Raw genomic sequence first — 20,243 nt, forward strand, 5'->3', positions numbered from 1 at the left:
CCCTCCCTGTTAGTGTTGTTAAAAAATAAATGGTCTTTTTTCTGCAACATCAAGGTATATATTGACGCTTACATAGGTCTGGTGATAATGTTCCCCTTTAAGGTTTTACTACTTACGTATAAAATACTACACGGTCTAGCTCCATCCTATCTTGCCGATTGTATTGTACCATATGTCCCGGCAAGAAATCTGCGTTTAAAGGACTCCGGCTTATTAGTGATTCCTAAAGCCCCCCAAAAGTCTGCGGGCTATAGAGCGTCTTCCGTTCGGGCTCCAGTACTCTGGAATGCCCTCCCGGTAACAGTTCGAGATGCCACCTCAGTAGAAGCATTTAAGTCTCAACTTAAAACTCATTTGTATACTCTAGCCTTTAAATAGACTCCCTTTTTAGACCAGTTGATCAGCGTTTCTTTTCTTTTTCTCCTCTTTCCCACTCTCCCTTGTGGAGGGGGTCCGGTCCGGAGGTCATGGATGAAGTACTGGCTGTCCAGAGTCGGGACCCAGGATGGACCGCTCGCCTGTGTATCGGTTGGGGGCATCTCTGCGCTGCTGATCCGCCTCCGCTTGGGATGGTTTCATGTTGGCTCCACTTTGGACGGGACTCTCGCTACTGTGTTTGATCCACTTTGGACTGGACACTCACGGTTTTGTTGGATCCACTATGGATTGAACTTTCACAATATCATTTTAGACCCGCTCGACATCCATTGCTTTCGGTCCCCTAGGGGGGGTTGCCCACATATGCGGTCCTATCCAAGGTTTCTCATAGTCATCATTGTCACCGACGTCCCACTGGGTGTGAGTTTTCCTTACCCTTATGTGGGCTCTACCGAGGATGTCGTTGTGGTTTGTGCAGCCCTTTGATCACTAGTGATTTAGGGCCATACTTGCCAACCCTACCGGAATTTCTAGGAGACTCCCGAAATTCAGCGCCTCTCCCAAAAACCTCCTGGAAGAAATTTTCTCCTGGAAATCTCCCGAAATTCACGCCCCCTCCAGCTCCATGCGGACATGAGTGGGGACAGCCTGTTTTCACGTCCGCTTTCCTGTTCTATAAACAGTTTGCCTGCCCAATCACGTGACAACATCTACATATTTTTAATAAAAACCTGCACACACTAGGAGACGAAGCAGAAGAATGAGGAAGTTACAGCCATGTGATAGAGTGATTCTATGTTGTCTGTCGCCATCTCCTGGTGAATGTTGGCTATAGCGTTATGGGTTTGCTTTTTGATTGGCCAACGATTTACGTGGTGTGGTGCACCTGACGGCAAGTGACTCTCGCTAGTACGCAAATGGCAGAACAAAGGATACTCAAATAGTGAAAGGTAAGTGTTGTTGTTTTTTTAATAACCAGCAAGCACAGTACAGTTAGTAGAACAACTGTGTTTTTATTACTGTGTATTTGATATGTGCCGTTTGAAATTCAACTATTTCTTTTATTTATATCAGAATCAGAAAAGTTTTTATTGCCATTGTTTGAGAACTGGTTCACAAACTAGGAATTTTATTTGGCGCAATCGTGCAACATAAAAGACATATAACACAGAATAGAATAACATGAGCTGTAACTGAGCTATCAGACCCTGTTATTGTTCACGTGTCTGATGGCCGAGGGGAAAAAACTGTTTAGATGGCGGGAGGTGTGGGTCTGGATGGACCGTAGTCTCCTGCCTGAGGGAAGAGGGGAGAATATTTTGTGTCCAGGGTCAGCTAATATAAATAAATATATATAGCTAGAGTTAATTGAAAGTCAAGTATTTCATACATATATATTTATATATATGAAATACTTACATCCATCCATCCTTTTTCTACCGCTTATTCCCTTTCGGGGTCGCGGGGGGCGCTGGCGCCTATCTCAGCTACAATCGGGCGGAAGGAGTTGGTGAATTATACTGTCCCCTCTTAACCACGCCTCCCCCATCCCCGACCACGCCCCCCCCCCCACCTCCCGAAATCGGAGGTCTCCATCCATCCATCCATTTTCTACCGCTTATTCCCTTTTGGGGTCGCGGGGGGCGCTGGCGCTTATCTCAGCTACAATCGGGCGGAAGGCGGGGTACACCCTGGACAAGTCGCCACCTCATCGCAGGGCCAACACAGATAGACAGACAACATTCACACTCACATTCACACACTAGGGCCAATTTAGTGTTGCCAATCAACCTATCCCCAGGTGCATGTCTTTGGAGGTGGGAGGAAGCCGGAGTACCCGGAGGGAACCCACGCATTCACGGGGAGAACGGTTGGCAATTTATGTTTAGGGCTATATAAATAAACATTGATTGATTTAAGAGATTGCCCGGCCATCCCCTCTGATTGGTCCCCCCCCCCAAAAAGGTCCCAAAAAGAATAAAAAACATCACGTGACCACAGAGCGCCATATTTGGCACCCACCCTGACAGCCCGTACTCGCTTTAAGTGTGCTCGGCTGCCCTCTTGCGGCAGTGCGGTGTTACTGCCACCTACAAACACATGGAAATAAACATAAATATGTGTCAGAAATATTTGTACTCGTTCTTTTTTATTTTTATTTTTTTATTTTTTTTCATCGTCATCTTCGTGGCGTGGCTTTTTTTTCTCCCTCCCTTCCACCCGGCAATAGCACTCTTTCACATTTTTATTCATATTTTCATTTCTTGTAGTCATACTCGTACTTGTACTGGTGTGTCATACTTGTCTGTGTACTCCTACTTGTACTTGTAATCTTCATTCCGCGTCCGTGACGTTTGTCGCGCGTGACTCACTTTCCCTCGCTTTTCTTCACTTTCTTTGCTCTCCGCGTTAAAAAAAAACACAAAAAAAAACTTGCAAAGTACTTGAAGGGTTGAGTGCAGCCATGAAGTTGGTGTTTTGGACCCTGCAAGGTAAATACTCCCAACACTACTAGGAGTACTGCAGTACTCGCGCTGAAATGTCAGGACTTTTTTTTCTTCTGTCTTTGCAGTTTTTCTGCTGAGAGAAATGTCGCCGACGCAGCAGGAAGTACTACCTGGATCTTGTACTTTTGACAGGAGTACCTGCGGGTATACTTCACAAGCTCCGCATGACAACTGGAACATCAATCAACAAGGTAGAGTACTGCGCAAAATACTTCCTCCGGGGTTTTTTTTTTTTTTTTTTGCCATCAAAAGCACAGAAGAAGTCAAATAATATCATCAAAATACTTGTAGTCATACTAGTATGTTATCAAATACTTTTAAATACTGCTAATAATTAGTCATACTATTATGTCATCAAATACTTTTAAATACTGCTAATAATTAGTCATACTAGTATGTTATCTACTACTTTTAAATACGACTAATAACTAGTCATACTAGTATGTTATCTACTACTTTTAAATACTACTAATAATTAGTCATACTGTTATGTCATCAAATATTTTTTAAATACTACTAATAGTCATACTAGTATGTCATCTACTACTTTTAAATACTAATAATAATTAGTCATGTTAGTATGTTATCAAATACTTTTAAATACTAATAATAATTAGTCATACTGTTATGTCATCAAATATTTTTTAAATACTACTAATAGTCATACTAGTATGTTATCAAATACTTTTAAATACTGCTAATAATTAGTCATATTAGTATGTTATCAAATACTTCTAAATCCTACTAATAGTCATACTAGTATGTCATCTACTACTTTTAAATACGACTAATAACTAGTCATACTGTTATGTTATCAAATACTTTTAAATACTACTAATAATTAGTCATACTGTTATGTCATCAAATATTTTTTAAATACTACTAATAGTCATACTAGTATGTCATCTACTACTTTTAAATACTAATAATAATTAGTCATATTAGTATGTTATCAAATACTTTTAAATACTACTAATTAGTCATACTGTTATGTCAACAAATATTTTTTAAATACTACTAATAGTTATACTAGTATGTCATCTACTACTTTTAAATACTACTAATAATTAGTCATATTAGTATGTTATCAAATACTTTTAAATACTAATAATTAGTCATACTGTCATGTCATCAAATATTTTTTAAATACTGATAATAGTCATACTAGTATGTCATCAAACACTTTTAAATACTACTAATAGTCATACTAGTATGTCATCTACTACTTTTAAATACTACTAATAATTAGTCACACTAGTATGTTATCAAATACTTTTAAATACTGCTAATAATTAGTCATATTACTATGTAATCAAATTATTTTAAATACTACTAATAATTAGTCATTTTATTACGTCATCAAATACTTTTAAATACTGCTAATAATTAGTCATACTAGTATGTTATCTACTACTTTTGAATACGACTAACTAGTCATATTAGTATGTTATCAAATACTTTTAAATACTACTAATAGTCATACTAGTATGTCAACAAATATTTTTTAAATACTACTAATAGTCATACTAGTATGTCATCTACTACTTTTAAATACTACTAATAATTAGTCATACTGTTATGTCATCAAATATTTTTTAAATACTACTAATAGTCATACTAGTATGTCATCTACTACTTTTAAATACTACTAATAACAAGTCATATTAGTATGTTATCAAATACTTTTAAATACTACTAATAGTCATACTAGTATGTCATCTACTACTTTTAAATACTACTAATAATTAGTCATACTGTTATGTCATCAAATATTTTTTAAATACTACTAATAGTCATACTAGTATGTCATCTACTTCTTTTAAATACTACTAATAACAAGTCATATTAGTATGTTATCAAATACTTTTAAATACTACTAATAGTCATACTAGTATGGCATCTAATACTTTTAAATACTACTAATAACAAGTCATATTAGTATGTTATCAAATACTTTTAAATACTAATAATTAGTCATACTAATATGTCATCAAATACTTTTAAATACTACTAATAGTCATACTAGTATATCATCTACTACTTTTAAATACTGCCAATAATTTGTCATAATAGTAAGTCATCAACTACCATCCATCCATCTTCTTCCGCTTATCCGAGGTCGGGTCGTGGGGGCAACAACCTAAGCAGGGAAAACCAGACTTCCCTCTCCCCAGCCACTTCGTCTAGCTCTTCCCGGGGGATCCCGAGGCGTTCCCAGGCCAGCCGGGAGACATAGTCTTCCCAACGTGTCCTGGGTCTTCCCCATGTCCTCCTACCGGTTGGACGTGCCCTAAACACCTCCCTAGGGAGGCGTTCGGGTGGCATCCTGACCAGATGCCCGAACCACCTCATCTGGCTCCTCTCGATGTGGAGGAGCAGCGGCTTTACTTTGAGTTTCTCCTGGATGGCAGAGCTTCTCACCCTATCTCTAAGGGAGAGCCCCGCCACACGGCGGAGGAAACTCATTTCGGCCGCTTGTACCCGTGATCTTGTCCTTTCGGTCATGACCCAAAGCTCATGACCATAGGTGAGGATGGGAACGTAGATCGACCGGTAAATTGAGAGCTTTGCCTTCCGGCTCAGCTCCTTCTTCACCACAACGGATCGGTACAACGTCCGCATTACTGAAGACGCCGCACCGATCCGCCTGTCGATCTCATGATCCACTCTTCCCTCACTCGTGAACAAGACTCCTAGGTACTTGAATTCCTCCACTTGGGGCAGGGTCTCCTCCCCAACCCGGAGATGGCATTCCACCCTTTTCCGGGCGAGAACCATGGACTCGGACTTGGAGGTGCTGATTCTCATTCCGGTCGCTTCCCACTCGGCTGCGAACCGATCCAGTGAGAGCTGAAGATCCCGGTCAGATGAAGCCATCAGGACCACATCATCTGCAAAAAGCAGAGACCTAATCCTGCGGCCACCAAACCGGAACCCCTCAACGCCTTGACTGCGCCTAGAAATTATGTCCATAAAAGTTATGAACAGAATCGGTGACAAAGGACAGCCTTGCCGGAGTCCAACCCTCACTGGAAATGTGTTCGACTTACTGCCGGCAATGCGGACAAAGCTCTGACACTGATCGTACAGGGAATGGACTGCCACAATAAGACAGTCCGATACCCCATACTCTCTGAGCACTCCCCACAGGACTTCCCGAGGGACACGGTCGAATGCCTTCTCCAAGTCCACGAAGCACATGTAGACTGGTTGGGCAAACTCCCATGCATCCTCAAGAACCCTGCGGAGAGTATAGAGCTGGTCTACAGTTCCACGACCAGGACGAAAACCACACCGTTCCTCCTGAATCCGAGGTTCGACTATCCGGCGTAGCCTCCTCTCCAGTACACCTGAATAAACCTTACCGGGAAGGCTGAGGAGTGTGATCCCACGATAGTTGGAACACACCCTCCGGTCCCCCTTCTTAAAGAGAGGAACCACCACCCCGGTCTGCCAATCCAGAGGTACCGCCCCCGATGTCCACGCGATGCTGCAGAGTCTTGTCAACCAAGACAGCCCCACAGCATCCAGATCCTTAAGGAACTCCGGGCGGACCTCATCTACCCCTGGGGCCTTGCCGCCGAGGAGCTATTTAACTACCTCAGCGACCTCAGCCCCAGAAATAGGAGAGTCCACCACAGATTCCCCAGGCACTGCTTCCTCATAGGAAGACGTGTTGCTGGGATTGAGGAGGTCTTCGAAGTACTCCTTCCACCTATCCACAACATCTGTAGTCGAGGTCAGCAGAACACCATCCGCACCATACACGGTGTTGATAGTGCACTGCTTCCCCTTCCTGAGGCGGCGGACGGTGGTCTAGAATCGCTTCGAAGCCGTCCGGAAGTCGTTTTCCATGGCTTCCCCGAACTCCTCCCATGTCCGAGTTTTTGCCTCAGCGACCGCTGAAGCTGCACACCGCTTGGCCTGTCAGTACCTGTCCACTGCCTCCGGAGTCCTATGAGCCAAAAGGACCCGATAGGACTCCTTCTTCAGCTTGACGGCATCCCTCACCGCTGGTGTCCACCAAGGGGTTTTAGGATTTCCGCCACGACAGGCACCAACTACCTTGCGGCCACAGCTCCGATCATCCGCCTCGACAATAGAGGTGCGGAACATGGTCCACTCGGACTCAATGTCCAGCACCTCCCTCGTGACATGTTCAAAGTTCTTCCGGAGGTGGGAATTGAAACTTTCTCTGACAGGAGACTCTGCCAGACGTTCCCAGCAGACCCTCACAATGCGTTTGGGCCTCCCAGGTCTGTCCGGCATCCTCGCCCACCATCGCAGCCAACTCACCACCAGGTGGTGATCGGTAGAAAGCTCCGCCCCTCTCTTCACCCGAGTGTCCAAAACATAAGGCCGCAAATCCGATGACACAACTACAAAGTCGATCATGGAACTGCGGCCTAGGGTGTCCTGGTGCCAAGTGCACATATGGACACTCTTATGTTTGAACATGGTGTTTGTTATCGACAAACTGTGACGAGCACAAAAGTCCAATAACAAAACACCACTCGGGTTCAGATCCCTGCGGCCATTCTTCCCAATCACGCCTCTCCAGGTTTCACTGTCGTTGCCAACATGAGCGTTGAAGTCCCCCAGTAGGACAAGGGAATCACCCGGGGGAGCACTTTCCAGTACTCCCTCGAGTGTACCCAAAAAGGGTGGGTACTCTGAACTGCTGTTTGGTGCGTAAGCACAAACAACAGTCAGGACCCGTCCCCCCACCCGAAGGCGGAGGGAAGCTACCCTTTCGTCCACCGGGTTGAACTCCAACGTACAGGCTTTAAGCCGGGGGGCAACCGGAATTGCCACCCCAGCCCGTCGCCTCTCACTGTCGGCAAGGCCAGAGTGGAAGAGGGTCCAGTCCCTCTCGAGAGAAGTGGTTCCAGAGCCCTTGTTGTGCGTCGAAGTGAGTCCGACTATATCCAGCCGGAACTTCTCCACCTCGCGCACTAGCTCAGGCTCTTTCCCCCCCAGTGACGTGACGTTCCACGGCCCAAGAGCTAGCTTCTGTAGCCGAGGATCGGACCGCCAAGTGCCCTGCCTTCGGTTGCCGCCCAGCTCACATTGCACCCGACCTCTATGGCCCCTGCTATGGTTGGTAGCCCATTGGAGGGGTGACCCACGTTGCCTCTTCGGGCTGTGCCCGGCCGGGCCCCATGGGAACAGGCCCGGCCACCAGGCGCTCGCCATCGTGCCCCAACTCCGGGACTGGCTCCAGAAGGGGGCCCCGGTGACCCGCGTCCGGGCGAGGGAAATCTGGGTCCGTGTTTTGTCTTCTTCATAGAGGTCTTCAAGCTGCTCTTTGTCTGATCCCTCACCTAGGACCTGTTTGCCTAGGGAGACCCTACCAGGGTGCATAAAGCCCCCGGACAACATAGCTCCTAGGATCATTGGGACACACAAACTCCTCTACCACGATAAGGTGGCAGCTCAGAGAGGAGGCATCAAATACATTTAAATATTACTAATAATTATTTGTACTAGTATGTCATCTAATCAATCAATCAATCAATCAATGTTTACTTATATAGCCCTAAATCACTAGTGTCTCAAAGGGCTGCACAAACCACTACGACATCCTCGGTAGGCCCACATAAGGGCAAGGAAAACTCACACCCAGTGGGACGTCGGTGACAATAATGACTATGAGAACCTTGGAGAGGACGAAAGCAATGGATGTCGAGCGGGTCTAACATGATACTGTGAAAGTTCAATCCATAATGGATCCAACACAGTCGCGAGAGTCCAGTCCAAAGAGGATCCAACACAGCAGCGAGAGTCCCGTTCACAGCGGAGCCAGCAGGAAACCATCCCAAGCGGAGGCGGATCAGCAGCGCAGGGATGTCCCCAGCCGATACACAGGCGAGCAGTACATGGCCACCGGATCGGACCGGACCCCCTCTACATGGGAGAGTGGGACATAATACTTTTATATTCTACTAATTAGTCATACTAGTATGTCATCAAATACTTTTAAATACTCTTAATAATTAGTCATACTATTATGTCATCAAATACTTTTATAAACTACTAATTAGTCATACTATTATGTCATCAAATACTTTTATAAACTACTAATTAGTCATACTACAAACCCCGTTTCCATATGAGTTGGGAAATTGTGTTAGATGTAAATATAAACGGAATACAATGATTTGCAAATTATTTTCAACCCATATTCAGTTGAATATGCTACAAAGACAACATATTTGATGTTCAAACTCATAAACTTTATTTTTTTTTTCCAAATGTATTGACATGTGTGTGACATGTGACTGAAGTGTGACTGACGTGTGTGACATGTGACTGATATGTTTGTGACATGTCTGTCTGACGTGACTGATATATGGGTGGCATGTGTGTGACATGTGTGCGACATGTGACTGACATGTGTGTAACACGTGACTGACGTGTTTGACATGTGACTGACATGTGCGACATGTGTGCGACATGTGACTGACATGTGTGTAACACGTGACTGACGTGTTTGACATGTGACTGACATGTGCGACATGTGTGCGACATGTGACTGACATGTGTGTAACACGTGACTGACATGTTTGACATGTGACTGACATGTGTGACATGTGTGCGACATGTGACTGACATGTGTGTAACACGTGACTGACATGTTTGACATGTGACTGACATGTGCGACATGTGTGTGATATGTGACTGCATGTGTGCGCCATTTGTCTGACGTGTGCGACATGTGACTGACATGTGTGCGACATATAACTGCATGTGTGCGCCATTTGTCTGACGTGTGCGACATGTGACTGACATGTGTGCGACATATAACTGAAATGTGTGTGACATTTGACTGACATGTGTGGGACATGTGACTGACATGTGTGCGACATTTGACTGACTTGTGTGCGACATTTGTCTTCTATGTGTGCGAAATGTGACAGACGTGACTGACAATAGATGGACATGTGTCTGACATGTGTGCGACATGTGACTGACATGTGTGCGAGACATTTGTCTGATATGTGTGCGACATGTGTGACATGTGACGGACATGTGTGCGACATGTGACTGAAATGTGTGCGACATATAGCTGAAATTTGTGCGACATGTGACTGAAATTTGTGCGACCTTTAACTGAAATGTGTGGGACATTTGACTGACTTGTGTCCGACATCTAACAGAAATGTGTGCGACATTTGACTGACGTGTGTGACATTTGTCTGATATGTGAGCGACATTTGTCTGTGTGCGAAATGTGACAGACATGTGACTGACATTAGATGGACATATGTCTGACATGTGTGCGACATGTGACTGACATGTGTGTGACTGACGTGTGTGTGACATTTGTCTGTAATGTGTGAGACATTTGTCTTTGTGTGCGAAATGTGACAGACATGTGACTGACATTAAATGGACATGTGTCTGACGTGTGCGACATGTGACTGAAATGTGTGTGACATTTGACTGACATGTGACTAACGTGTGCGACATGTGACTGAAATGTGTGCGACATATAACTGGAATGTGTGTGACATTTGACTAACATGTGTGCGACATATAACTGAAATGTGTGTGACATTTGACTAACATGTGTGCGACATGTGACTGAAATGTGTGCGACATATAACTGGAATGTGTGTGACATTTGACTAACATGTGTGCGACATATAACTGAAATGTGTGTGACATTTGACTAACATGTGTGCGACATGTGACTGAAATGTGTGCGACATATAACTGGAATGTGTGTGACATTTGACTAACATGTGTGCGACATATGACTGAAATGTGTGCGACATGTGAATGACGTGTGTGACATATAACTGAAATGTGTGCGACATGTGACTGACATGTGTGTGACATTAGACTGACATGTGACTGACGTGTGCGACATTTGACTAACATGTGACTGACGTGTGCCATGTGACTGACATGTGTGCGACATATAACGGAAGTGTGTGTGACATTTGACTCACATGTGACTGGCATGCGTGCGACGTGACTGACATGTGTGCGACATATAACTGAAATGTGTGTGACATTTGACTGACATGTCTGACATGTGTGCGACATGTGACTGGCATGTGTGCGACGTGACTGACATGTGTGCGACATGTGACTGGCATGTGTGCGACGTGACTGACATGTGTGCGACATGTGACTGGCATGTGTGCGATGTGACTGACATGTGTGCGACATATAACTAAAATGTGTGTGACATTTGACTGACATGTGTGCGGCATGTGACTGACATGTGTGCGACGTGACTGACATGTGTGCGACATGTGACTGACATGTGTGCGACGTGACTGACATGTGTGCGGCATGTGACTGGCATGTGTGCGACGTGACTGACATGTGTGCGACATGTGACTGGCATGTGTGCGATGTGACTGACATGTGTGCGACATATAACTAAAATGTGTGTGACATTTGACTGACGTGTGCGGCATGTGACTGACATGTGTGCGACGTGACTGACATGTGTGTGACATATAACTGAAATGTGTGTGACATTTGACTGACGTGTGCGGCATGTGACTGACATTTGTGCGACATATAACTGAAATGTGTGCGACATGTGACTGACATGTGTGTGACTGACGTGTGTGACATTAGACTGACATGTGACTGACGTGTGCGACATTTGAGTAACATGTGACTGACATGTGACTGACATGTGTGCGACATATAACTGAAATGTGTGCGACATGTGACTGACATGTGTGTGACTGACATGTGTGCGACATATAACTGAAACGTGTGTGACATTTGACTGACATGTGTGTGACTGACATGTGTGTGACTGACATGTGTGCGACATATTACTGAAACGTGTGACATTTGACTGACGTGTGTGACTGACATGTGTGTGACTGACATGTGTGTGACTGACATGTGTGCGACATATTACTGAAACGTGTGACATTTGACTGACGTGTGTGACTGACATGTGTGTGACTGACATGTGTGTGACTGACATGTGTGCGACATTATACTGAAATGTGTGCGACATGTGACTGACAAGTGTGTGACTGACATTTGTGTGTGACATGTGACTGACGCGTGTGTGTTTGTGTGTGGAGTGTGTGAGGACCACAAAGCAGGAAGTGCTGACATCCTTAGCAACGGTTGCTAAACACAGAGTCAGTCAATAAAAAAAGCTCGTAAAAGGATGGGGCTGTTTGGTTGCCATGGAAACCCTGTCTGAACTTGATTAAACGGAGCCTCTTTGAAAGCCACAGAGGATTTGGTGGTTAAAAAAAGGGACGAACACGCTTATTTGACCTCGTTCTGTACAGTCTGTCATGGAATACACTCACCGACGTGACTTCTTGGATTCTTTGAGGAAATGACAACAATGTATAAAGTTACTTTGATATAAAAATATCCTTACCTGATGATTCTTCATCCAATATCGTGTGTGTATATATATATATATATATATATATATATATATATATATATATATATATATACAGGACATTGCCAAAAGTATTTGGCCACCCATCCACATGATGAGAATCAGGTGTGCTAATCACTTGGCCCGGCCACAGGTGTATAAAATTAAGCACTTCGGCATGAAGACTATTTCTACAAACATTTGTGAAAGAATGGGCCGCTTTCAGTTATTTCCAGTGTGGATTTGTCCTAGGATGCCACCTGTGCAACAAATCCAGTCGTGAAATTTCCCCGCTCCAAAATTTTCCAAAGTCAACTGTCGGCTTTATTATAAGAAAATGGAAGAGTTTGGGAACAACAGCAACTCAGCCACCAAGTGGTAGGCCAAGTAAACTGACAGAGAGGGGTCAGCGGATGCTGAAGCGAATAGTGCAAAGACTTTCTGCACAGTCAGTTGCTAGAAAACGCCAAACTTCATGCGACCTTCCAGTTAGCCCACGTACAGTACGCAGAGAGCTTCATGGAATGGATTTCCATGGCCGGGCAGCTGAATCTAAGCCATCACCAAGTCCAATGCAAAGTGTGGGATGCAGTGGTGTAAAGCACATCACCACTGGACTCTAGAGCAGTGGAGACGACTCCTCTGGTGTGATGAATCACGCTTTTCCATCTGGGAATCTGATGGACCAGTCTGGGTTTGGAGGTTGCCAGGAGAACGGTACATTTCAGACTGCATTGTGCCGAGTGTGAAATTTGGTGGAGGAGGAACTATGGTGTGGGGTTGTTTTTCAGGAGTTGGGCTCGGCCCCTTAGCTCCAGTGAAAGGAACTTTGAGTGCTCCAGGATATCAAAACATTTTGGACAATTCCATGCTCCCAACCTTGTGGGAACAGTTTGGAGCGGCCCCCTTCCTCTTCCAACATGACTGTGCACCAGTGCACAAGGCAAGGTCCATAAAGACATGGATGACAAAGTATGGTTTGGATGAACTTGACTGGCCTGCACATAGTCCTGACCTGAACAACTTGGAACACTTTTGGGATGAATTAGAACGGAGACTGAGAGCCAGGCCTTCTCCACCAACATCAGTGTGTGACCTCACCAATGCGCTTTTGGAAGAATGGTCGAAATGCTGGAGCCTATCCCAGCTGCATTCGGTCAGAAGGCGGTGTACACCCTGGACAAGTCGTGGTATTGTACATGGTAATTGTTATATATTTTATATATTATTTTATTCTACTTTATACCTGCGTTATCCTTTCCATCCTTTGTAAATGAGCTACTGTGTGTTACAATTTCCCTTGTGGATGAATAAAGTTTGTGTAATGTATGTGGTTATAGATTGTGTACTTCACCTTTGCTGTGTGTTGTTTGTTTGTCTTTTTTGTCATCACTAAGATGTCGCAGCCCTTCAACTTAATGTTTATAAACATTCATCATAATGTTCATAACCATTGTACATAATGTTCATAGTTATTGATCATAATGTTCATAATCATTGATCATAATGTTCATAACCATTGATCATCATGTGCATAATAATCATAGATCATAATGTACATAATTATTGATCATAATGTTCATAATCATTGATCATAATGTTCATAACCATTGATCATAATGTGCATAACAATCATAGATCATAATGTACATAATCATTGATCATAATGTTCAGAATCATATATCATAATGTTCATAATCTTTGATTATAATGTTCATGATCATTGATCATATGTTCAAAATCATTGATCGTAATGTTCATAAACATTGATCATATTGTTCATAACCATTGATCGTAATGTTCATAACCATTTATCATAATGTGCATAATCATTGATCATAATGTTCATAATCATTGATCATAATGTTCATAATCATTTATCATAATGTGCATAATCACTGATCATAATGTTCATATTACATTGATCATACCGTGCATAAATAATCACTGATCATAATGTTGATAATCATAGATCGTAATGTTTATAATCTTTGATTATAATGTTCATGATCATTGATCATAATGTGCATAACCTATTGATCATAATGTTCATAATCATTGATCGTAATGTTCATAATTAGTTATTATAATGTCATCACTGATCATAATGTTCATAATCATAGATCATAATGTTCATAATTATTGATTATAATGTAATCATTGTTCATACTCTTCATATTCATTGACCATCATGTGCATAACCATTGATCATAATGTGCATAATCATTGACCATAATGTTCATAACTATTGATCATAATGTTCATAATCATTGATCATAATCTTCATAACTATTGATCATAATGTGCATAACCATTGTTCATAATGTTAATAACCATTGATCATAATGTGCATAATCATTGATCATAATGTTCATAACTATTGATCATAATGCTCATAATCATTGATCATAATGTTCATAACCATTGAGCATAATTTGCATAATAATCATAGATCATAATGTACATAATTATTGAGCATAATGTTCTTAATCATTGATCATAATGTTCATAATCATTGATCATAATGTTCATAATCAGTTATCATAATGTTCTTAATCTTTGATTATAATGTTCATGATCATTGATCATAATGTGCATAATCGTTGATCATAATGTGCATAACCATTGATCGTAATGTGCATAATCATTGATCGTAATGTGCATAATCATTGATCATAATGTTCATAACTATTGATCATAATTTTGATAATCATTGATCATAATGCTCATAATCATTGATTATGTTTACAGTAATTGATCGTAATGTTCATAAACATTGATCATATTGTTCATAATCATTGATCGTGATGTTCATAACCATTGATCGTAATGTGCATAACCATTGATCGTAATGTGCATAATCATTGATCGTAATGTGCATAATCATTGATCATAATGTTCATAACTATTGATCATAATTTTGATAATCATTGATCATAATGCTCATAATCATTGATTATGTTTACAATCATTGATCATAATGTTCATAATCATTGATCATTATGTTCATAATCATTGATCATAATGTTCATAATCATTGATCATAGTGTACATAATCATCGATCATAATGTACATAATCATTGATCATAATGTTCATAATCATTGATCATAATGTTCATAATCATTGATCATAGTGTACATAATCATTGATCATAATGTACACAATCATTGATCATAATGTTCATAATCATTGATCATAGTGTACATAATCATTGATCATAATGTTCATAATCATTGATCATAATGTACACATATGTTAGCACTTTAGCAGTTGTCCTGACCGATGCAGCAAAAGAAAAATAGTTTATATCAGCAAACATGCTCCTTCTCAACTTGTCTAAACGCTGACACAGACCAACAAAAATGACATGGAACTTGATCACATTAGACTTTTGGATTATTTGTCAGATTTGATGAACTGCTTTAATTTCCTGGACTGAGCTCAAATTGTTTCCCATCTTTATGGATGCTGCTTGTGTTGATGATGCACACTGTCAACATGAATATATGTCTTCATCTTGTCTCTGCAGGACATTTAATAACAGTGGAATCTTTAGGAGGAAGACAAAAGGCAGTTCTTGTCAGTCCAGTCTTGGACCAGCACCACTGGACCTGTGTCAGGATGGTCTACCAGATCCTTGGACAAGGTTCATAAAACATAGACATGCTGTACTTTTATCAAACATAACTCAATGTAACATACATTTATTAATCATAACTCAATGTAACATACATTTATTAAACATAACTCAATATAACATACATTTATTAATCATAACTCAATGTAACACAAATGTATTAAACATAACTCAATATAACATACATTTATCAAACATAACTCAATATAACATACATTTATTAAACATAACTCAATATAACATACATTTATCAAACATAACTCAATATAACATACATTTATTAAACATAACTCAATATAACATACATTTACTAAACATAACTCAATATAACATACATTTATTAAACATAACTCAATATAACATACATTTATTAAACATAACTCAATATAACATACATTTATTAAACATAACTCAATATAACATACATTTATTAAACATAACTCAATATAACATACATTTATCAAACATAACTCAATATAACATACATTTACTAAACATAACTCAATATAACATACATTTATTAAACATAACTCAATATAACATACATTTATTAAACATAACTCAATATAACATACATTTATTAAACATAACTCAATATACATTCATGAAACACAAAGCCCTCACAAAATATTTGTGAAACACTTATGTATGTGAAACATGTATGTATCATGTATGAAACGTTTATGTATCATGTGTGAAACATTTATGTATCATGTGTGAAACATCTATGTATCATGTATGAAACGTTTATGTATCATGTGTGAAACGTTTATGTATCATGTGTGAAACATTTATATATCATGTATGAAACATGTATGTATCATATGTGAGATGTTTATGTAGCATGTGTAAAACATGTATGTATCATGTGTGAAACATTTATCATGTATGAAACATTTATGTATCATATGTGAAACATCTATGTTTCATGTATGAAACATGTACGTATCATGTATGTATCATGTGTGAAACATTCATGTATCATTTATGAAACATGTACGTATCATCTATGAAACATGTACGTATCATGTATGAAACATGTATGTATCATGTACGTATCATGTAGGAAACATGTACGTATCATGTATGAAACATGTACGTATCATGTATGAAACATGTATGTATCATGTATGAAACATGTACGTATCATGTATGAAACATGTATGAATCATGTACGTATCATGTAGGAAACATCTACGTATCATGTATGAAACATCTACGTATAACGTATGAAACATGTACATATCATGCATGAAACATGTACGTATAATGTATGAAACATGTACGTATCATGTAGGAAACATGTACGTATCATGTATGAAACAGCTACGTATAATGTATGAAACCTGTACATATCATGTATGAAACATGTACATATCATATATGAAACATGTATGTATCATGTATGAAACATGTATGTATCATGTATGAAACATGTATGTATCATGTACGTATCATGAATGAAACATGTATGCATCATGTATGAAACATGTATGAAATATGTATGTATCATGTTTGAAACATGCATGTATCATATGTGAAACATGCATGTATCGTGTGAAACATGTATGTGTCATGTGTGAACCGTTTACATATCATGAATGAAACGTGTATGTATCATGTGTGGAACATTTACATATCATGAATGAAACATGTATGTATCGTGTGAAACATGTTTCATGTATGAAACATTTACATATCATGAATGAAACATGTATGTATCATGTGTGAAGAATGTATGTTTCATGTGTGAAACATGTATGTCTCATGTATGAAACATGTGTGAAATGTTTGCATATCATGAATGAAACATGTATGTCTCATCTGTGAAACATGTATGTCTCATGTATAAAACATGTGTGAAACATTTACATATCATGAATAAAACATGTATGTATCATGTGTGAAACATGTATATTTCATGTGTGAAACATGTATGTATCATGTGTGAAACATTTATACATCATGAATGAAACATGTCTGTATCATATAATGAATATGTGTGAAACATTTACACATCATGAATGAAACATATGTATCATGTGTGAAACATTTACACATCATGAACGAGACATGTATGTATCATGTATGAAACGTGAAACATTTACACATCATGAATGAAACATGTATGTATCTCATTGTCTCCATGGATCTTTCCAAGGTTCCTTGCAGTTCCACCTCCGGCCACAAGGGGCGCACTTTGATTCCACACTTTGGAGCAGCAACCAGTCATCCGACAGCTGGCTGATTGCCAGTGTAGACCTGCCCAACAACACAGTCCACTACCAGGTGCTCCTAGCAGCTAGTAGTACTACAATACTACACACACTCAAACCTTTGGAAATGAAATAATGTGTAGATGTAGATGATAACAATAGAAATGATGTATAGATGCAGATGATGCCAATATAAATGATGTATAGATGTAGATGATAATAATAAAAATGATGTATAGATGTAGATGATAATAATAAAAATGATGTATAGATGTAGATGATAATAATAAAAATGATGTATAGATGTAAATGATAATAATAAAAATGATGTATAGATGTAGATGATAATAATAGAAATGATGTACAGCTGTAGATGCTGTTAGAAATGATGTATAGATCTAAATGATAATAATGCAATGATGTATAGATGTAGATGCTGATAGAAATGATGTATAGATGTAGATGCTAACAATAGAAGTGATGTATAGATGTAGATGATAATAATATAAATGATGTATAGATGTAGATGCTGATAGAAATGATGTATAGATGTAGATGGTAATAATATAAATGATGTACAGATGTAGATGCTAATAATATAAATGATGTATAGATGTAGATAAGTACAATGCATGATGTGTGTGTTGCAGATTGTGTTGGAGGGACAAGCAGGATCTGCTTCAAGTGACAGTGTGTCCATCTTTGAAGTCCACATTGTTCCTGGCTACTGTCTGGGTAATTCTGGTCTTAGCTCATCATCTCATGATCAACACCTGCCACCTGGATGAAGAACAAAACACCTCCCTATATATATACATATATATATATATATATATATATATATATATATACACACACACACACAATAATCACTGTCAGATGATTTTGCTCCTGGAGTGGCACTTGGAGGAGCATCACCTCTATCTGTATACATACTTACATACATAAAATATATAAATATACATACATACATACCTATATTTACATACATACACACATTGATAAATATACATACATACCTATATTTACATACATACAGATTAAATATACTTGCATACTTATACTTACATACTTACATGCATACATATACATACGTACACATACTTACATACATACATGTACATACATACATACACAGATATACATAAACATACGTACCTATATTTACATACATACTTACATGCATACATACATACTTACATATACTTACATACATAAATATACATACATACATATACTTACATATGTACATACATACATACATAAATATACATACACATACTTACATGCATACATATACATACGTACACATACTTACATACATACATACATATACATACATACACAGATATACATAAACATACATACCTATATTTACATACATACATGCATACATACATACTTACATATACTTACATACAGAAATATCCATACATACATATACTTACATACATACATACGTACATACATACATACATACATAAATATACATATACATACATACATACTTACATGCATACATACATACTTACATATACTTACATACATAAATATACATACATACATATACTTACATATGTACATACATACATACATAAATATACATACACATACTTACATGCATACATATACATACGTACACATACTTACATACATACATACATATACATACATACACAGATATACATAAACATACATACCTATATTTACATACATACATGCATACATACATACTTACATATACTTACATACAGAAATATCCATACATACATATACTTACATACATACGTACATACATACATACATACATAAATATACATATACATACATACATATACTTACATGCATACATATCCATACATGCATACATATACTGACATATACATACATACTTACATACATACAACAATCAATGTAAGATGATTGTGCTTCTAGAGTGTGACTTTGAGGAGCATCACCTGTGTGGCTACAGTAACACCTGGAATCCAAACATCAACTGGTATGTTGGCGGCACTCTCTCTCCTGACCCACAAACCAACCTCTTTGAAGATGTCACTCAAAGTCAACGCACAGGTATCACTACTCTATGTACTACTTACATATATATATATATATATA

General features: G+C 39.3%; 1 protein-coding gene across 1 annotated transcript in view; it reads left to right on the forward strand.

Moving 5' to 3' along the window:
* Positions 1 to 2,635: 2,635 nt before the first annotated feature.
* The window catches only part of mamdc2a (MAM domain containing 2a), a 49,697-nt gene continuing 32,089 nt past the window's right edge, over positions 2,636 to 20,243 (forward strand). The window contains exons 1-6 of the mRNA XM_061896674.1: positions 2,636 to 2,870; positions 2,951 to 3,076; positions 15,802 to 15,918; positions 18,071 to 18,198; positions 18,776 to 18,860; positions 20,061 to 20,198. Coding sequence (XP_061752658.1) covers positions 2,843 to 2,870; positions 2,951 to 3,076; positions 15,802 to 15,918; positions 18,071 to 18,198; positions 18,776 to 18,860; positions 20,061 to 20,198 — 622 coding nt within the window. The 5' untranslated portion in view covers positions 2,636 to 2,842. The remainder of the gene's footprint in view (positions 2,871 to 2,950; positions 3,077 to 15,801; positions 15,919 to 18,070; positions 18,199 to 18,775; positions 18,861 to 20,060; positions 20,199 to 20,243) is intronic.

Source organism: Nerophis ophidion, linkage group LG01 (assembly GCF_033978795.1).
Source record: "Nerophis ophidion isolate RoL-2023_Sa linkage group LG01, RoL_Noph_v1.0, whole genome shotgun sequence".
Taxonomy (NCBI): domain Eukaryota; kingdom Metazoa; phylum Chordata; class Actinopteri; order Syngnathiformes; family Syngnathidae; genus Nerophis; species Nerophis ophidion.